Raw genomic sequence first — 21,405 nt, forward strand, 5'->3', positions numbered from 1 at the left:
AACAGCTTCAACACTACATGGTCAGGTTAAGAAAAGGAAAACAGCTCAAGGTCATTTCCTTCATTTCACACAAGTTGGTCCTTTCCATGAAGAGTGGGGAAGAGAAAATAGAAGGCCTCCGTGCACCACAAAGACAGGGTCCCTTTTTCCAAGATTTTGAGATGCATTTGAAAAGAAATTTGCACCGCAGGTATTTTTAGAAATTATTTATGTGCCTTTAAAAAAAATGGTTTGGGTGCATGGCATGGCCCGATTTCTCCATCTCAAAGACCTCTCTTGAAGCAGCTGGGTGTGCGCTGCCTCTCCCTAGAGACACACCCAGTGAAGTTGCTCTCTTCCATAGCTCTGTGTCTCATGGCAGGGCTCTTTTAAGGACTAGATTCTGTGTTGGCTTTTAGAGAGCAAAAAACTTTTGTTGAACCTTGCCCTTCCCAGAGGATGGGAGGGGAGCGCCACTGGGACTGATTAAAATGTATGAGTCAATGTGTTTTGTGGGCAAGCAGATGGAGTCGTCCTTCAGCCATTGTGGAGATTCTGGGCCCACCAGAGCATCCCAGCCTTGTTGTGTGTTCCTCTCCTCTGTTTTGGGCTGTAGAGAGACAGTGGGCTCTCTAGCCTGAGTCTTCAGGAGGACTGATTACTCCACAAGGCAGCAGCCATCCAGATTTATATGGCAACTCTACTGCTGTGTTACTACCACTGGTGGCAGCCAAAGAATCCCAGTTACTCAGTTCTCCAGTCAGGACCAGGCATCATGGAGCATGGGCAGTCAGCGCCACTTACCAAGTAGACCACTCCAGGCAGAAAACGCACCAGAGTTGCATCAGAGAACAGGAGAGAAGGGTGACTCTCAGCCGTAGAAAGCCCTCAGTGTGTGTACCTGCTGCTCGCCAAAGACGTGTGCTTATGTGTGATGTGTTTTCAGAAGAAAAAACCTGCAAGCTAATACCTACAGTTTGCCAGCGTAGAAGAGTTTGAATAATCGAGGATTAACTGAGTTTAAAACTTACCAAATTCTGTATCAGCATCAGAATTCAGGGAGAGGAGTAACAATTGAATATAAGAAAAGACTGGGGCTCTTTATTGGTAAATGGAAATTAATACATTTTAATCTCTGCACATTATTCACATTTCAGCCTTTTGACTGAGATCAAGTGTAATACCTCCCCCATCCACTGTAGCACCCAGAAACCTTCTTGTCAGGTTGAGAGAGAGGAAGAATTTAAGTAGAGAAAGCATTAATTCTAAGAAGTCCTATCCTTCAAGCCCCCAAAGTGAGCAGCATGAGATGAACCCACATTACTATTTTCTGAAAAGAACTTGTTTAGATGGGCAGGGGCTTTGGTGTGTGAAATAGTCTTGGTGACTTCCAGAGTGAACCCTCACCCTGAGCCCCCGCTGCCTGCCAAGAAGAAGGTTTTACGTGTCTCTTGGTTTGGGAATCTTCTCTCTCCCTGCACCCAGGGCTGTAGCAAGCATCCCTTTGCTTCTCTGTGGCAAGCTCGAGGAGCTCCGGCAAGCCCATCCCCAGGTGACTCACTGTCTCTGTGTTGTGTCATCCCAAGGAAGGGAGGTGCAGCAGCGGCCAGGCCATCCATGGTGACACGGGAGAGCTCCCGCATCCAGGCATCCCAGTGGTATTTTGAAGGGGCCGAATCTCCCGCTTTGGCACTTTTGACCCTCGTTGATCTTCCTTGGTCATCTAAAGCTATCCATTGCTCTGGGGAGTGGTGACTTCTGAATTTTTAGCAGCCTTTTCTTATCCCCAAAACCCATTTGTTTAAGATGGGTTTTGCTTCTGTTGATGCAGCTGTATCTCTAAAGCATCCTTCTTATACTACCTGTTGTGATCAAAGATCTAATACTTAATGGGGTGGAGGAGAAAGTATGCATTTGTGACCTTTTCATTTGATCTTCTGGCCATGTGTTTCAATGGGGGTACATTTCTAATGTTAAATTCAGCCTTGCCTTATTTGATTTTTTTTTTAATGTTCTCTCTCTTTCAACTGTTTTGTCTTAATTCTACCTGTTGACTGCTTTTTCCCCTCTCCTTCCTGAATAACCCATCATCCCTGATATTTGGGATGGCTTTTCCAGACCTTCTGTTGCTTCTGTTTCTAGACCTTATTGCAACAAGAGAATCGTGATTGTTCGGTTGCCTTCTCTTCATAGCTTTGTCCATTTTTGTTTGGCTTGCAGCAATTTCTCGGTCATCTGAGTTCCTAAACCATTGCATTTGTTGCTTGAGGAACAAAGATTCATAAAGGCTATTTTAAATGTTTTTTTTTTCCCTCTCCCTCCCATTTGCCAGTGGCTGCGGGGCTGCTTGCCGTGCTAGGGGCCACGGGAGCCTCCTTTGACACACAGAGCCCGACCAGACTGCAGTTGGGGCACAGCAGTCTTGCCTTGCTCCTCTGGCCCGCTCACCATTTTTGTGCTTTGGCTTTGTCCTCACTTCCTTCAATGTATGTGCCTCCCATATTTTTTTTGGTTATCATTTGTTGTTTGTTTCATCTGGTTCCTGGTTTTCTTTTACGACACAGTCAGCTGTGTGTGGATCTGTAGGGTTTGGGGCACCAATCAGTTATGTTTTGTTTGCCTTTTTCTTTTCTTTTCTTTTTTTTTTGTCAAACCCGAGAGAAAACGTCCCATAAGGAGCTAGAAGTTTCTAGTTCACAGCCTTTGGAATCTTCCTGGCCTTTGACTCCTCATGGCCTCTGAGATCCTAATCCGTTTTCTCCCAGGAGGTCTCTGGGGGGCTGAGCTGCTGCAGGGGCACAGGTGGGTGGGGAGGGTTGGGGGGATCATCCCAGGACATCATTGTGCATGCTTTTTGGTGCAGCCTCTTTTTTTTTTTTTTTCTTTTTTTTTCCCCTAATGCTTGAGTTATGAATGAGGATGACCTCTACAATCATGATGTCTCATGACTACTTGTTCCTTCACCAGCTTTCTGATGCATGGTCTTAATACCTGTGATTTTACTTTGCTCCAGACCACAGTCTTCAGCCGCCTCAACAACAACCTGATAGAACATTAAAAGGAAATAAATTGAGGATCCCTTGTTGCTCTCTCGACTTCACTTGAAATCAGACATCCTAGAAATGGCAAGAAAGGAGCCAGGGGGAGGTGTCAAGGAGGGAGCAGTGATGCCACTGCTGTGTCAGACACTTCTGGGAGCTGGGGCACCCCAGAGGGCCCTGATCTCTGGAACTCTTGCCAGGTTGCTGTTGAGGCTGCTGAGATCGCCACCTCCCACCATGTCAATCACAGGTGGACAGTAGTGGAGCCAGCTTCCCGCGCCCCTTTTTGTGTGAGCAGAAAAGGGAGCAGCACAAGCCTTGCCTAACTGCCAGGTGCCAAGTGCCTCTCCCCGCCCGCTCCATCCCCTCCCCTGGGCCGAGTTTTGGCACCTGTTTGCCCATGTAAAGCAACAAAAGAAGAAAGCAGATCCTGACCTCTGTGGAGGAAAACCAAATTTACCCCCAAGGCCCATTAGTACCTCCCCCTGGAACTGGATCCACTACTGGCCCAGGAATATGATGAGGAACCCTGTCTGGATTGGGCCGGAAGCTGGGATCCGATGTTCTGCAGACCAGTGCTCAAAAATGTGGTCGTTTTTTTGAGGGACCACCTTCCTCACCCAGATCCAGTTAACAAGGTAGCTCATCACTTCTTGCATCTGCTCAGGGCTGTGCTGGAGTTTTGTTTTTACCGTGGTATACTTGGATGCAAGGAATATGTTTTGTTCCCCGATTTAGCGCACCACCCTGGGAAGTGCATGTCACAGACCAACTCCACCTTCACCTTCACCACCTGTCGCATCCTGCATCCTTCAGACGAGCTCACGCGGGTCACACCAAGGTAAGGGTCCCTGGCCCCTGGTGGGCAGAGGTGGGGTGAACCCGGGCACTCCCTTTCCTGCAAGGCTTCCTGTAGAGCAAAGTGAGGTCACGGAGCTCATTCAAAAGCCAACTCTAGCCAGCTCGAGCATTTTAGGAGCATTTATAGTCACCTGTGCTGAGTCAGATCTTTGCTTTTGGATTGAAGCTCCTGTTGATTCAGATGCAGTGCAGATGGAGAAACCTCAACCCACCTTTCATTGCCCTTTTCTTAGGGGAAATAAATTGAGGAATGGCCCTAGAATGTATTCTCAGGCCCTTCCTTAACAGGCGAACAATTGAAATCCAACAGACCTGCAGCCAAATCTGCTGGATATTTGCCCCAGAGCTTGCCAGTAGAGCATGGCGTTCTTTCATGGTGGAGTTACGGAGCTCTGTGGAAGCCCTTGTACCTCTGGAACAGGCCCCAGGAACCATGCACCACAGCCAGACTATAATGACCCAAATGATAAAACTCCAAGACCAAGCCAGAGCCCAGCATGGTCAATTCCTTTTGGCGCAGCATCTGGCAAGAGGCCTTGTATGTCGTGGGTTGGTCTGTTTGGCTTGATCAGCTGCACAACTTCCCTCCACACCTTCCAGTGAAAGGGAAAGTGGTCTCCCCAACATAGCAGGATGCCCCCCTGAGCCGTTCCCTCTGTGGTACAATCAAGCAAGATCCTGAGGTTTATGGAAGGTAAGGCTGAAAGGGAGGGAGGTGAGAAGGGCCAGCTTGGAGGGAGCAGCCATCCCCAGGAGCACCTTAAACTATGAATAATTCTCCACAGGTCATGTGAGGAGGACCACGAAGCAGCCCTGTGCCCCGCTGAGCTGAGAGGAGATGTAGGGCAGAGAGTCTGAGCCCACGGGCAAGGCAGGGGGTGAGCACACGGCCAGTAGTGCCTGCCCTGGCAGGTCACATGGAAAGAGCTGTGTGTGCACGCGTGGCCGCCACTAACCCGGGGACTTAGGCTTGGATGTGTCTCTGTGGTTGTGCCTGGCTAACAGAGCCTTGACCGTCCACACCCCTAACCCTCTAAACTGCCCCAGCAAGTCGAGTGCCAGCGCTAATACAGGCCTAACCCGAAGGTCTCATCCTGTGGATCTCTAAATTTTAGTTCTGTCTTCTCCATCTCCCCTCTGGCCCAGAAGAACCTGGTGTTCCCATCCTGTGGCTCTGTGTTTGGAAGAGACTGTCTTTAAAGCCACAGAACTCAGCTCCCCAATGAAGGCTGGTGCAGGGCAACTAGATGCCCCTTTCTGATTACAGCCTCAGCATGCAGACTGCACCCAAGTGGATCTTCATGTGGAAGACCACACAGCTATGTCCCAAACCAGGAAAACCATAGGAAGTCAGGAGTATGGAAGGGCTTTCTTACCAGAGTTGGAAAGAAAGGTAGCCAGAAACACACTTAAATTTCCCTGAGGATGGTCACACAAGGTTTTAAGTCTAGAATTTTTTTTTTTTAACCCTGTCTTAATGATACATCAACATTTATAAAATTCTCCCTGTCCCTTTATAAAATCCTCATTTTCAACCACAGGAATATGCTGTGGTTTCTAATCTCACATTTCTCAGAGTACTCCTGATCGGCCAACTTACTCCCACCTTAGCTTGTGGGAGATGGGCCTGTTCTATGGTCACTGCCCTTGCTGATTGGCCAGTGGGGAGGTCACCTAGTGTGGAGCCACATGGTGTTTCCATCCTGTATTTCTGTTGAACTGTTTCCCCAGGAAGGACCCCTTTGGTCACTCCAGGGACCTTCTCCAGAAGGGGTTCCCTACCTTCCCTTTCCATGGTTGGTGCTCTGCCTGTGGTATTTGGGCCTCCCCTGGCCAGGCCGGGGACACTCACCTGACCTGCCCATGCCAAATAGGAGGGCAGGTCCCAGGAGACCTTTGGAAGGAGGTACTCCTTTGCCCTTGGCTGCTCATTCAGAAGCAGGGCAGGGCTCGTGCCTATTTGCCCCCCATCCCCATCCCTGGAGCAGCTGTTAAAAATCAGTCTTCCTTGTTTTCATAAGCAGACAGAAAAGCCTCCCCCCCCTTCCCCTCCTGTAGACTTCTTTGTCCTAGTGGCTGTTGCAGCTGGACTCCAGCTGCTGGGCCCCTAGGGGTCCTCAGCATGACACTGAGTGAAGGAAGAGTCTTTCAGCTTTCCTTTAGTCACTCGGGGGCCTTAAGCTGGGAAACTCTGTAAATGAAGGTCCCATAATACAGGGCATGGCTTCCTTCCACTGACCCCATAACTCCGCTCATCAAAATGGGTTTGGACAGCATGTGAAGGTGGTGAGGGGCAATAAGGTGCAGAGGAGAGAGCTCTGTCCTGGTGGTCAGGAGGCTGAGGTGCTCGCCACCTGGCTTTTGGCCCACCCCTAGGGCCATTTTTGCCATTTCTAAAATAAGCCGTTATATCCGTAGTTCTGGTTAGTGTCTTGCCTGAGGGAGAATTAGGGATTAGGAGGGAACACTGGATTTGGTGGGGGAGGAAGGCCTCTTTGCCAATGAACTTCTGAGAGCATTGGGGTCACTCAAACTTTAAATCTGGGTTATCCACTTAATACCCAGGCCTGACTAAGAAGCCACCTAAACTTGGAGACTGTTTCTTGGTCTGCAAAGGGAACAGTTATACCACCCAGCAGAGGAGAGCAAAGAGAATCACATGCACCTTCCATCAACTTACACCAGGGCCCTACTTAAGGGATTCCCCACCCTCCATGGGTGAGGGGAAGAAACAGATGTGGACAGTGGTGTCTGGGGCTCCCATTGCAGGGAGTCCTCCTATTATGTCCCAGGTCTGCCCTGTGGAATGACCACTGACCCTTCCCATGGTGCTCACGGGCATTTCTGATGGGTAACCTGTCATCTTTTCCTTTCAGCCTTAACTCGGCCCCGACTCCAGCTTGTGGCAGCACTAGCCACTTGAAGTCCACACCAGTGGCCACGCCATGCACTCCACGGAGACTGAGCCTGGCCGAGTCCTTCACTAACATCCGGGAGTCCACGACCACCATGAGCACATCCCTGGGGCTGGTGTGGCTGCTAAAGGAGCGGGGCATTTCTGCGGCTGTGTATGACCCACAGAGCTGGGACAGGGCCGCCCGGGGCTCCCTCCTGCACTCCTACACTCCCAAGATGGCTGTGATCCCCTCTACCCCTCCGAACTCGCCTATGCAGACGCCCACGTCCTCCCCGCCCTCCTTTGAGTTCAAGTGCACGAGCCCTCCCTACGACAACTTCCTGGCTTCCAAGCCAGCCAGCTCCATCCTGAGGGAGGTGAGAGAAAAGAAGAACGTCAGGAGCAGCGAGAGCCAGACAGACGTGTCCGTCTCCAACCTCAACCTTGTGGACAAAGTCAGGAGGTTTGGGTTGGCCAAAGTGGTGAACTCAGGGCGAGCCCATGTCCCCACCTTGACTGAAGATCAGGGACCTCTCCTCTGTGGGCCCCCAGGGTCAGCACAAGCCCTTGTTCCTGGAGCCCTGGTACCTGAGGGCCTGCCTCTCGGATGTCCCACCGTCACCAGTGCCATCGGTGGACTGCAGCTCAACAGTGGCATCCGACGGAATCGTAGCTTCCCCACCATGGTGGGATCCAGCATGCAGATGAAAGCCCCTGTGACTCTCACCTCGGGCATCTTGATGGGTGCTAAGCTCCCCAAACAAACTAGCTTGCGGTGAGGTTGGGGGGCCTGTGCCCCGGAGGAGACGGGCATTCTCCACCCTGTTCCCTGCCTCCCCTTCCCCCTGCAGTGCACTCTCCCCCTCTTCCCATCCCTGTCCACCTCCTGAGCTAGACAAATCAACCTTGTGCCTAACGGGGGAAGAGTGGAACTTTGTAAAGTGTGTACATAGGACTTGGAGACCTTGTGTCTGCCCCGCCCTTTCTTCCAGTTCCACGGGAAGTACCCCTGCGCTGTCCTCTGGTGAGGACTTTACCTGTGGAGTCTGGGAATGGTGGTGTCCTTTCTTCTTTCCTTTTGAGAAGCACTGAAACTCCCAAGTGTGTTCTTATCCCATGGATAGGAACCAGTGAATCCCGTGTCTGACAGCTCCCCACCGCACCCCCGGGCTGTCAAGCGGCCCAGGTCATAATGCATCTGGCGCCCGGTGTCCTTGGATGCCTCGCCCACCCTAAGAGCCTAAGGGGCCTCCATCCTGGCCACAAGCACCTGGTGTAGCTTTTCACAATCTAGAGCTTTTCATTCTTTTACGGGTGGCCCAGCTTCTTCAAGACCGTCACTACTCTGCCTCAGTGGACAGTTGTTTTCCTTTTTGAGGTGTGATCTTTTCTTTTCATGCCTTCAAGTCATCCTGTGTTTTGTAATCAGCTGTCAGGCCACAAGGCTGACCCGGAAGAGAATGTATTCACACTCCCACAGCTTTGTTCAGCAGTCCCTCTGTGTTCTGTGTGACGTTTTGTTTTATTTTTTCCATTTGTTTTTATACATACATGCAGGGAAGCAATGGTACCGGCAGTGTCTGTTGTCTGTTTGGTTCCATGACACCAAAATGCAAATTTCAAACACACCGAGTTGCTAATGAGAGAGCAGCTTATTTCTGGGACCCAGTGTGACAAGCAGGTTAATTGAAGGCCAGACCCAAGACAACTCTAACAGCAGGACTGAGGAAAGGGGATAGGAAAAAGACTTCTTCAAGAAATTTGTCAACAGTATAGGTGAAGGAGAAGAAACCCAGCTAAACCGTACCCACCTGGTCAGGGCAGGAATCGGGCATCGGCCTTCTGCTGGCTCAAGCCCTGGCTCTGAAATGGGCAACCCACTTTTACTCATGGGGTCGCCATTCAGTGCCCACACATTTGCCCTCTTGTTTCAAAACAGGATGGTCACAGTGAGATAGTTTCTTCCCCCCAAAGCCCTTTGTCTCCTTGTGCCTCCTTTTGTGCTTAGGGAGAGATTAGAGGTGCTTATGAAAAGAACCACAAGCCAACTAGAGAGCCTGGTCTTGTTGCTGTAGCCGATTAAGTTGTAAACTTTTATTTATTACCCGTGTGTGTGCCGTATTTTAAGCAAATACCCTTCCAGCTCCAGTCTGTGTGTCTGTGGCATTGCAATCCAAGCAGATAATTTATTTATTCTAATCTGGGAACACTGTCCACCAAGGTGTTCCATGACCACCTGTTCCTGATATTTGTGGAAGGATAATATCCTCTATACATGAAATTGTCATTCTGTGCCCTCCCTCCCAGCTAAAGATGTGAGCTTCAGTTGAATGAGTTTAACCTTACGTCCACCAAGGATTCTTTGAGGAAGTCCCTGAGGAGCAAGCTTCGGTCCCATGATTTCAAAACCATTTGTCCTCTGACTGTGAGAGCGCTGGTTATGTTCTCAATTTCCCCTCACCCTAGTGTGTCCGGACTCTGCAAGTAACTTACACCTTTTTATTTGAATGTATTTTAAAGCAGTAGGTTGAATAACAAAGGAATATGAAAAACCATGGACTGATTGGACCACTTTATGTATTCAGAGAGGACCCACCCATCAGGAACACCAGTGTAAAAATGGGCAATTCAGAGGTTGCAGTATTTAGTATAGTAAATAAATAAATGATCAACATTATGCAGCCACTACCAAAAAGTGAGTTGTAATGCATCAAAAAATCAATAAAATTTTATTCGCTAACGAGTATCAATAAAATAAATTCAAATGATGGAAACCACCCTAGTTTCCTGACTAGTGTCTTCTCATCATCAAGGAGATGGGTTTCTCAGACTTGAGGGTGTTCATCTCTTTTGGGGAAAGTAAGTGAAAGGCATACACTGCCCGTGCTGCGATAGCCTCCCTTTCTTCCCACATGAGACCATATCTGAGACACTTTCCCAGTAAAAATCTGATTCCCCTTTCAGGGCTATACCCTGTTCCACTGTGCACACCTACCACAGCGAAAGCAGTACAGACGGTCATGGAGTCAGTCCCAGTCTTTCGCTATCACAGCACTGGAGTGAAAAACGCTTGCATGTATGTGATTTCCCACATATGTGAGCACATCTGTGAAGCCAGTTCCCAGACAAACATTACCAACTGCCTTCTGGGGAGTCGTGTTAAGAGACTTGAGAACCAAGAACAGTGGAGGCCCACCCGAGGGGCAGTTGAGAGAAGAAGGAAAGGCTCGGATGCAACTTATTCTGCCACCTTGGTAGGTGAAGGCCATGAAACCCGGCCAGCACTAGTGGGACATGGCATCATAGATTAAAACCAGGTACCACCATTCGGCATTGGTGTGACCTTGGGCAAACAACTTGTCCTCTTTAGGCCCTCCCTTTTGAATCTGTGAAATGGGGACAGTAATACACCTTTGGGTTAATTAGTTGAGAAAGTATTTTTTGAGCACTTACCATGTGCCAGATGTTTTAAGTACTAGAGGGACAGTGATGAACAAGAGGAGTCCTGCTGTCATGGGGTATGCAATCTACCGAATGGAGAAGGACAACACCCCACAGAATAAGAAGGGCCATGCAGAGAATTACAGCAGAGGGGTGTGAGGGAGGGGCAGCCACTTCTGATTGGGAAGTCAGGGAAGCCTCTCCAGGGAGGGGCATTGAATCAGCCATGTGAGATCTGCCCTGGGTGTGTCTGGGCAGAGAGAGGAGCTGGTGCAAAGGCCTGTGGATAGAAAAGTGAGGATCACAGAAAGAAGGCCCATGTGGTCATTTGCTGGTAGGGTAATGGAATGCTGTAGGGTCAAAGAAACCATGATACTCACCAAAGAGTCCATCTGATCACCATGTTTCCCAGCCACTGCCATTGAGCAGGCCAGTGGGCTGTGAGCAGCAGGAAACCCAGGCACGGTTCTGCATGCTCCTCTCTTCCTGTGTGTTAAAGCTCAAAGCCACACACTGGAATGGTGGAGTCTCCATCATCCAGCATCTCCAAGTACATATTCCCCATGAACCTGTGTTAGACCTGTCATCTGAAAGAGAACTAACTAAGCATTTGTGTCAAACCAGTAAGATTTTTGGAGGGCGTCCCAGAATCCCCAGGGGAGGGAACAGGGAGCTGTTTTAAGAAGCCCTCCAGGTGATTCTAGGGCACACTGAAGTCTGAGAACTGCTGTGTAGGGTGGGAGTTCTGTGCAGGAGGCCAGGTTCCCTGCCCAGGCTCTCCCTGAGAAGGCCAGACAACTGCATTCTAATTTGCTTGAAGGGTAGAGAAAGAACGGGTGGTTTATCTGCTCAGCAGGGGCAGGCAAGGCTTTGAGGCCTGGTGACCTGGTGCTGGGTCTTCCCACTTTGCCAAGTGGGAATTTAGAAAGACCTACCATGTTCAGCTATAATTCTCATAGCTAATTCAGACAGAATGGATACTAAAACCACTGGGTGAGAATTTGTGAGGGAGCAGGAGAGTCATGTCTTCCTACAGAATGTTTGTAATTTACAAAAGGCGGGGGCTAGCATCTTTGCAGTGAAGAGAATTGTGACACCCCACTTTAAGTTCATCATGAAATGTAAGGTTCATTACCCCAAAATGGGACAAAGTGATACTAGTGTCCCCTGATGTGTGACATATTGGAAGGCACACACATTATTTCTGTGCTGTTCCTGCCACAAATGCAAAACCTGAATCATGAAGGTGATAAAATATTGTGTTTTTGAAAATGGCAATGACGTGAAAGAAAGGTCGAAACGTTCTGGATTAAAGGAGGATAAAGAGACAACCAACACAACTCAGATCTGAATTGGATACTGAGCTGGAAAAGATGCTTTAAAAGATAATGTTGGGGGGCTGGGGATGTGGCTCAAGCGGTAGCGCGCTCACCTGGCATGCGTGCGGCCCGGGTTCGATCCTTAGCACCACATACAGACAGGATGTTGTGTCCGCCGATAACTAAATAATAAATATTGAAAATTCTCTCTCTCTCTCTCTCTCTCTCTCTCTCTCTCTCTCTCTCTCTCTCTCTCTCTCTCTCACTCTCTCTTTAAAAAAAGAAAAGATAATGTTGGGACAGTCAGAGAAATTTGAATATAGAGCATATATTTTAAAATATTACATCAATATGAAATTTCAATAATTTATACTGTGGATATATGAGAGCCTGGCCTGTTTCCTAGGAGATGTGTGCTAATGAATTAAGAATAAAGGAACTTCATGTCCACAAGTCATTTTCAAGTGTTTTTGGAAAAAAGCAAAAAAAAAAAAAGATTTTTCAAAAACAAGATGCAAAAAATTGGAAGCACCCTAATAGAGGTTTCACAGTCTACAAAGTGCATTCTTCTGTCGTGTGGGTGTGGCAGGAGGATGTCTGAGGTGGTTCTGTTTCTTTCCTGTTCTCTGCTGAATTTCTTTGTGTGTGTCCCAAGCAACCCGCCTGCCCAGAGAGTTCAATCAGGGGACGCTGTAGCCCCAGGGGGAAGTTGTCAAAGAGACTGTTGCCAGGACCCAAAAATAAAGATGTCAAATTCTTGGTTTCTGGTTATGATGAAAGAAAAACCTAAGTGTATGTTTGGAGTAAGACCAAACAATCTGGAAGGGAAACTTGCTGAGCCAGTTCTTTTCTTTGCTTATTTGACCCTGCTAATCCCACTTGCCAATCACCTGGGACAAGAACTGGATAAATATTCTTCAAGTAGACAAGGGAAGGAGGAGTTTGGAGAGGGATTCCACTTACATCAGATGTAAGAGCCCTTCACCTATCCCTGTCCATGAGCTGAGTCCAAGATTATAGGAGAAGCCCTGGATGAGTCTGAGGATCCAAGAACAGATGAGCTAGTTTTGCAGGGAGCCTAGGAAAGTGAGGATGTTCTAGAACCCTTCCTCCATGGGTGATTCTCGCCCATCACGGGGCAGCAACCACATTGGGCAATGAGAAAGTTAGAAATGGCAGCAGGTGGGCCTCAGCAGAGAAGTACCAGGAGATCTCAAAGTACCTGGCCCCAGATCCGTGTGGAAGTCACTTCCATACGTTGCCTAGGAGCAGGTAGGCAGGCAGGTATGTTCCAGGGGGCCTTGCAAACAGTACAAAGGAAATAACACAGCCTCCCCCACAGCTCTAGCAAGTGCCTCCACCCAGATATGATACCACCCGGGGAAAAGTTGGTGGAGAGGAAAATTCTATCTGAATTATCTGAACTGATTGCAAGGCTCATATTAGGGATTGAATTGAGGTGGTGTTGGGGGAGGAGGTGTAATTTTAAAATCATGGGAGAATATATTTCCTGTAGCCAGTAGAGGGCACTTGGAGACAGCAGAAAACTTGAAGGAATTGGCTCTAATGATGGAAGCACAAGATCAGGTATGTGGGTTTGCTTTCCTAAGAAGAGATCCAGGGCAGGAGCTGAACCTCCCAACCCCTCTACACCACAACCTGCAAGGAAACAGTTTGTCATGGGTGCACGGTGGGAGGAAATGCCAATGGAGGAGACTCGGCCCCTCACATTTCGGATCCTTTCTAGAGCGTCAGTGGGTTCTCGAAGCTGCAGTTGCCTGGGGGTAGGTGGGCAATGCCAGACCGGCAAGGACTCCCAAGGTTGCAGGTCTTCCCACCTGATTCAGGGTTCTTCCCACTCTTTCCACACAATCGGATCTCAGTTCCATGCTACTCTGGGGATCCAAAGAGGGCCTTCCTATGCAAAGGTCACGGGGACAACTGAATAAGTCCCTCTGATTTGGGGGGCAGGAAGTTGGGAGGCCTGGTCGATGTCCTCCAGGTGAAGTGCAGGGAGGCATGTCTGGCCAAGAAGACCACTTACCCACAGGTGTGGATGTAAGAGAAGAAACATCACAGATTGGGAGGAAACCACTTGCGCACCCTCCTGCCATACCCAGGATCAAAGGAAAGCAGCTTAAAAAATAGTTTGCAAAATGTTCTGTATTATTAGGGTATTTCTCGCCTTTTGAAATTAGCCCACCTAATTAATGCATCTTCCTTTTATAAAAATTCTTGTTTGCTCTTTTTTTCCCCTGGAAACATTTGCAAATGAGTTATAAGCATTATGACCCTTTTCTCCTTAACATTTAGCCTGTATCTTCCAAGCCCCATAAAGCCCAGCACAGTGACTGAATCCGGGACTAAAATGTTTGTTGAATAGTACCTAGCATACACCATGCCAGGCTAATCTTGCTCTGGAGCCCCAAAGAACTTAAGCCAGTGAGGGAAATCTGGGCCTGTAGCTCAGATCAGCAACTTGGGGACCAGCAGCTCAGCAACGCATAGCAGATGAGACAAATCCAGGAAAAGGAAGCAAGAGAGGAACCTGGGACATGAAAGGCAAGGCAGAATCCATCAAGGTTTCCATGAGTTTCCAGGGAAGCCATGGGAAGAGGAGATTTTGGAACTACAGCCAAAGAGAAAGAACAGAAAAGAGATGTGTTGTTCTTCCACACCCCAAAATATATAAGCCCATAGTCCTCCTCGGGGCCTCTATTACCTGTGATACTAAGGCCTTGAATAGCTGTAGCAATATCCAACCCCTGCCTCTCCTGGGTGCCTGACCCCCAACAGTGGTGTCTTCTGCCACCCTCAGGCCCCAGAAAAAGCAACTGTACTGTATTCTCAGCTGTTCTGGAGTTCTGCAGAAACTGGAACTGACCAGCCAAAGCAGGTAAAGTTGCATGGCTCAGGAACCAGGTATGTAGGCCCTGCAGCCCATCAGCTGTGGTCTAGCCCCTGGTCCCCGTCAGTGGCTGTGCTCTCAAGGATGGAATCCTGACCCACCATAATTGTCCCAGGGATGAAGAGGGAAGGCTCAGCCAGATGACAACAGCCAGCCAAGCCTCTGGGGCTTTCAGACACATAGAGTGGCACTTCTCAACTCTCAGTGATAACTGGTTGGTCGTATTTTGCATTTTTATCAATTCAGCATAACACCAAATTATGAGAAAAAATAAAATGCAAGGCATAGGAAACCAAAATATAATATCAATTTTTAATTGGATTCAATAGACATTAAATTGCATTTTAAAATATTAAGAGCAAACATAGGGAAAACTAAAAGCTTTATGAAGACAGTACACATTATTCATTGAAAATGTGCATAGGGCATTTAGTATGGAGACTCACTGTTAAATTCAACTTTCATAGTTCTGCAGCTGTAACTAACCAAAAAGTAAAGAGTTAGGTAAGTGGTGGTTTTCTGTACTAAACACTGAGACCCGCATTTTGAATGAACACTGTTTTATCAGTATTAAGGTTTATAATATAATAAATGAGTAGGATTCTTTTAATTTTTTTCAGCTAATTCAGGTTGATAACTGTCCCATTTACAAGGGATAATGTATAAGCTTCTCAGCTCTCTTTTACTAACACTCCTGATTGAAGCTGATATATCTAAAGTAATTTCTTGACAAAAAATTTCCAATGGGGTTTGTTTTCCAGTCTGTAATTCAGGCTGAAGGATACACAATACAAATTTTTGTGCCTCCAAGTTAGATAATAATGTTAAACTTTAAATTTTGAAAGGCTTGAATAAAAATTAACTTCATGGTAAAAGAAACAAATTAGAAAAATAAATATAGACTTTCAGTTGCTCAGATTTTTAGGCATTTTTGGCTAAAGATTGCCAAACAAACCTTAAAGCATCACTTGTTGTAATGTGGTCATTAGTTAGTGGCTCGTGCCACCTGCAACTCAACCCAAGTGTTCCATGACACTGAGCGGACCCACATGCTTGGTCATGTGCTTGGACTTCATGACACTGTTAATCGTCCAAAATGCATCTAACCATTTACACCTAATTTCCATTCTTATCTCATTGTGGACAGTTTGCAGACTGATGTGAGCCCTCAGACCATTCTTCAGGTAGTGCTTCTATGGTATAAAGCACCTTTTTGTTAAATTTAATGAATTTCTGGTTAAGTGACGAAGCTTTTAAACATAATTTGTTATTTTTGCTTCTAGAAAAATCCCCCTCATGACCCAGAGCAGTGGGGAGAAGTTGATGCCTTGGGATGGGCCATTCTTCCCTTACTTAACCTCAAAACAAACATCATCAATGAACATTTTCGCTTGATGATACAGCCACCCCTCATGTAAAGAAACATAAATTTATGGTCTTCTTCAAACAGAAGTGCAGGAGCTATAGGAGATGTCCAGGCCACATCTTGTCCTTCTTGACCCTGACTTGATGAACTGGAACCTGTGGGTGCATTGTAGTGTTAACTGTGGAATTGTTTAAGTAGGGGATGGAAGATTGAAAAAGCAAAAGGGAAAATTGATAAAGCAATAGTACTGATAACCACGGGAATCAGAGCCCTCACTACTGTAGGACTGGGGGAGCAAAGGAAATATGTGGCATTGTTTAGATTAAAAAAAAATCAGGGGAAAATCTAATTATTAAGTTACTGTCTCTTAGCTCTGAATTCACCGTTATATACCCTGCTGAGGCTTCTGTGTCAGGTGCTGCAGATAGGGAGACCCCTGAGGGCAGAAGGAGAAGCAGGAGATCTGTTTCTTGCGGCCTGTGAGCTGTCTCCGTCAGCAGCGCTTCTCCACTCTGGCAGCAACATCGCTCTCCCTCATCCTAGACCTGCCTCACCACAACACTCCTTCCTCCTGCTCAGGAAGGGCAGCGGGGACGCACCCTCCCCTCAGAGCTCTGGGTTCACCTTCTCAGGACCCGGCCTTCTCAGTTTATTTTATTCTGCCCTGTTTCCTTTGCTCTCCAAGTCTTACAGAAGTGGGGGCTCTGATTCCTGTGGTTATCAGCACTGTTTTCCCAATGTTCCCTTTTGCTTTTTCAATCTTCCATCCCCTGCTTAAGCAATTCCCCATATTCTCTCTGTTGAAAAAAAAGCCAGTCCTTCCTACTGGTTGGTAATTGTGACGACATTCCTCCAGCACCTAGTTCAACTCTGTCCTCCGTTGGCCGGAATTCTTTGTGAGAGTAATGAAAATTTTCATTTTAGCAAGATCCAAACCATATGTGGCCAGGCCTATTAGATGGGCTTTCCAGGGGCGCAAATACAGTGAAGGAAGGAAATTGTGATGATAAACCATGGCCCTGAGGCCTGTTTAGAAACAAGGACCCTAGCACATTGCTATGATTATGCATATAAACTCTAGAGTAGAGGCAGTCATATCAATTGAGGGGCTAGCACAATAATCCAGGAGAAGGATAGTTGGTGGCTCCGTTCCAGGTGGTGGTGGAGAAAGAGGTGAAGAGAGGGTTAATTCTAAATGCATTTTGAAGCCAATCTGACAAAGAGGTTTGCTGAGGATTAGATGGACTGTGAGAGGAGTCAAAGATCGTCCCAGGGCTTTTGACCTAAGCAGCTGGAAGGATGGAGTTGCCATCAGTTGAGTTGGGGAAGGTATTAGGAGGATAAAGTTTCAGGAGAAATCCATGAGTTGAAGTATGCACAGTTGACTTTGAAATGTCACTATGTGTCCAAGTGCAAATGATTCCAAATCTTTGCTCTTTGACTTGAACTATCACTTCCCACTAGAATGAGGAAGCCTGATGTCAGTCCCTTTCAACTCTCATTTCAGCATCTCTGGTGCGCAGCACAGTGCCTGAACCACAATCATCTCAGTAGATAGCATTTGAGTGAATGGTTCCAATTGAGGCCAAAGTTTGTCTTATTCAAGTTGCAACTCCACACCTTGTTTTCCAGACAGGAAGAGAATAACCATTTGGTTCTGTAAACTGCAGCTTCTAGTGTTCATTGGAAACCCATCTTACCAGTTCATCACTTGTAAGTTGAAGTCCTTCTTCCCCGAAGTAGAGAGAAACCTCTGAGAGACACAGGAGCTTTCTGTCCTTCTTTTATAAGTGTGTCCCAGCCTGGATTCTGCTGGAGACTTATTGAGTCAGAAGACAGGGCTTTGACAACATCTCAGCTCTAGGAGGGGCCAAGGGACTGAGGTGGAGCAGGAGATGCCCCTTCCTCGCTTCTTTCTTTGTGTGTGGATATGCTGTTTGTGTTGTGCCCCATCTCCTAGGAAACCTGAAGAACATTCTAGAACCAGTTCTCTGGGAGCTTCCCTCTCTGCTCAAGTTCAAATACAAGTAATTACAGACTGTCTGTTGGACACTTGTCAGGGGACCACAGCCAGATGCCTCCTTTGCCTGGTGTCCAGCACAGAATAGGAGGAGCCCTTCTGGAAACTCTATACTTTCACCTTAATTCAGCCAGCTCGGACTTTTGCACCAGTGTGTCTCTATAATGAGCTGCCTATCCAGCACCTGACCTCTGGTGTCACCTTCTTCATGGAGGTTTTCTTAACCCCCCCTTTTAGTTTATGAGTCCTTGTTGTGCAGAGAGAGACAGAGAAAGTGAAGGTGAAGATGGAGAAGGCTGATTTGATATTAGCCAATTTGATCTTGTTGTTATGTTCAGAATACAAGACTACATGCACTCGGTGGAGCTTAGCATTTTTACTTATTTGGCATTGTTTTTCCTTTCACTTTTCCTTCACTCAAATCTGGAAAGCATAAGGTGCTCACTAATTAGAGGTAACCATAGTTACCAAGTTGTCTTCAAATTGTCTTGAAGAGGACTTTTTTTTCCCCCCTCTTGGTTTTAATTCTACAAAAGGCATTTTACATGTCAGTCATCCTTATTCTATATTCAGTTTCACTGGATGATTTTCCTAACTCAGGAGTCTTTTGGTAGCCATATTAAAAGTTCAAAAGTAAAATAACAAAATAATAAAACCAACCATTCATTCTTAGAAAATAGTTTCAGGTCCTGAATTGTCTGATTTTAATATTTCAGCTGATTGGGTGACAAGAAGAAATGAGCCTGGACCCTGCGGAGTTCAGTGTGTACAGGGCAAGTCAACAGAAAGAAGTTGGCACCCGGAGGAGTGGTTTTAAAATGTCCACTTGGGGGCGCTGTGGTCTTCTTCAGGAGCAGAACCAAGGTCCATTTCTCTGGTTAGGTAAGTTACTGAGTATGAAATTTCACAGACACTCAGGTTCTGATGAACCACAGTGGTGATTAGATACCCTCAGAGACTGGCTGGCTTCCTCTTCATCCAGTCAGCCCTATTGTTCTGTTTTCTCCTGCCTCTGCTTGTTACCTTTATAGTTTTTGCTGCATTGTATTTCAACTGCCAGCTCTTCTGACTCCTCCTCTTGGCTTTGTCTCTGTACCACCTACATCAACGCAGTGCCTGGCACACAGGTGCATTTCTGTGTGTGTTGCTTAGTCTGTGTAGGGCTCAAAACGGTCCCTGTGAGCTAAGAAGGGAGAGCAATTGAATCTTTTCTGGAATGGGACTTAGATCAAGCATGTTGAAATCATTCTGGCTGCAGCCCAGGGGAGTCTGGACAGGTATGACTTGAACAACTGCTAATTGTACCTGTTCCTGTTTGCATATTTAGCCACAAGAAGAAAAAGATAGAAAAGGTATTGTTCTTGGAACTCAATTAGATGTGCCTTATTTCATTTGTCAGTAACTCTTGTTCCTTCTGGAAAATTTCCAGACCAGAAGCATCTTGGGAGTCCTGGTAATGGACACAAAATTAAGACAATAGAAAAGCCACCCATTCTTACAGAAGAACATGATACCATGAATGACTGGGGTTTAAAATTTCAGCACATCTTGAGACAATATTTCATCAATATTTTACAGTCCCAGCAGAGCCTGCCAAGACTTGGTAGGTTGAGAAGCCAAGGGTAGGCCCCAAAGTCTGTGCTGGTGCCTTTCTCAAAGGTAGGTGACAGGGAGACAACCATAGGGTGAGTCCAAGCAGGCATAGCTGGACTGAATCACTCCGAGTTAAGCCTTGGTCCTGAGTGAGGAGCAGGAGTGAGAGAACCAACATAAAAGGGAGCAGAGAGAGGTGGAGGGAGATCTAGGCAGAGACTCCACAAGGGGCAGAGCACAGTGGAAGAGATTTCAGGCTAGAGTGCAGAGAAATTAACCTGGACTAGAGGCTGGGAAAGCAGGAAAGAGATGGCAACATAAAGGTCTGATGAACCAAGAGGCAGATATGCAGCTGAGCCCAGGTGATACCCAGCCAGCTTCCCTTTGGAAATATTAATTTCAATCTCCCCTAAGACAGGGTTGCGTAATAACACAATGTGTGAAGTTGCTCTGTGAGAGAGGGCATGCCAACCGTTGGCCTCCATACTGTTATCCTGCTGAAAAGCAGGCTCATCATTGTGAGATTTTGAGAAGAAGTTGGGATTTTTATGGGAAATTTCTATATTTAAAAAACACGAGCACTCTGGTTCCAGGTAAGAGTAAGCACACTTCACACATCCTTCCAGCTAATGATAGCTCCAGGAGAGACTACATAGACCAGCTATTTGAAGAAAATGGAAGGAAAAGAGCGGCAAGCAGATTGGGGAAGAAGACCAGAAAAGGAAGTACATCAAGCCAGTAGTGAGTTTATATTTCACCTACTCTGGTGTCTTCCTGGTTTGAACACAGCAGAGCAAGAGACTGCAAGTGGGTTCCAGGGAGAAGGCCCCTAATTTTGGTTCAAGAAGTGAAATTTGGGACCACTAATGCCCAGAGAGAGAGCATGAATGCTTCCTTTCTTAGTTTTCTCTACTTTCTAGATAAGAGCACATCTGTGGTGGCAGCAGTCAGTAATGGAACTGGCAGAACCAAAATTCTGAGGAAAGGCAAACCCGCTGTTTGATCAGAAGGATTGCCATCTCAAGAGGGTGAGCTCGTTGTTTTTTTCCTCTGTTTTCCTACCACTGAGACCTGAACATGGCCCCAAATATGGCAGTGTGAAGCAGAACAGAGTAACCAGAACCCCAAGTTCCTAAGTGAAGGGCCGGAAAGGGAAGCCTCAAAGAACACAAAGCACTGGAGAGGTTAAAGAGGGAGGAAAGTGACCTCTATTTGTTCATGAACTCCAAGGTTTCCTATTGTCCCTACTCCGCTGGAGCCAGACATGTTTAGATCTGGTCCTAACTAGCACACCAAAGACTTTGAGAACTGAAGTAATGGAGAGATCACCATCCAGTTCCCAGCCTGGCCAATGAGCGATTGATGAATGCCTGAAATGGAGCCAACAAGGAGTATAAACTCTTTGAAAACAACTGACATTGTAATCAGAGCCCGTAAGGGTGGGTTGGTCCTTGATGCCAGGACCTGACCAGGTGGATAACCTGCTAAAATAAAAATAGCATTTTTTTTTTACAAGATTTAAACAAGCTACAGTCTCATAATATAATTTTCACAATGACCAAAATATAAAATCAAAATTACTGAGCGTACAAAAAAACATGAACATTTAAATTGTCCTTGGAAAAGACAGTCAACAGATGCCGGTGATGAAATTTCACAGATGTTAAAATTATCAAAGTCCTTAAAGCAGCTATGATAAAAGTGCTCAAATGAGCAATTGCAACCATTCTTGAAACAAAGTTTAAAATAGAAAATCTCAGCAAAGACATGAGAGATAAAAGTAGAAATCTGAGAATTTAGAAATACAAAGCCAAACAAAGGAAGTCACTGGATGGACTCATTAGCAGAATTGAAACGACAGAGGGAAGAGTCAGTGAATTTGAAGATAAATAGAAATTATCCAATATAAACCATAGAGAGGAAGATATAAAAAATGAACACAGCCTCTCTGACATATGGGATGACAAAAAAAGGGAGGGAT

At 46.7% G+C, this 21,405-nt stretch overlaps 1 protein-coding gene across 8 annotated transcripts in view; it reads left to right on the forward strand.

Moving 5' to 3' along the window:
* The window catches only part of Trak1 (trafficking kinesin protein 1), a 114,771-nt gene extending 105,217 nt beyond the window's left edge, over positions 1 to 9,554 (forward strand). For 5 of the 8 annotated variants that reach the window (XM_076844036.2, XM_076844050.2, XM_076844021.2 and 2 more), the window contains exons 15-16: positions 3,759 to 3,861; positions 6,758 to 9,554. In XM_076844036.2, the coding sequence (XP_076700151.2) occupies positions 3,759 to 3,861; positions 6,758 to 7,556 (902 nt within the window). In that variant the 3' untranslated portion in view covers positions 7,557 to 9,554. Of the gene's footprint in view, positions 1 to 3,758; positions 3,862 to 4,191; positions 4,462 to 4,481; positions 4,576 to 4,666; positions 4,760 to 6,757 lie in introns of those variants that run through there. The other 3 variants (XM_076844073.2, XM_076844065.2, XM_076844058.2) reach the window with 3 other exon arrangements.
* The last annotated feature ends 11,851 nt before the right edge of the window (positions 9,555 to 21,405 follow it).

Source organism: Callospermophilus lateralis, chromosome 1 (assembly GCF_048772815.1).
Source record: "Callospermophilus lateralis isolate mCalLat2 chromosome 1, mCalLat2.hap1, whole genome shotgun sequence".
NCBI lineage: Eukaryota > Metazoa > Chordata > Mammalia > Rodentia > Sciuridae > Callospermophilus > Callospermophilus lateralis.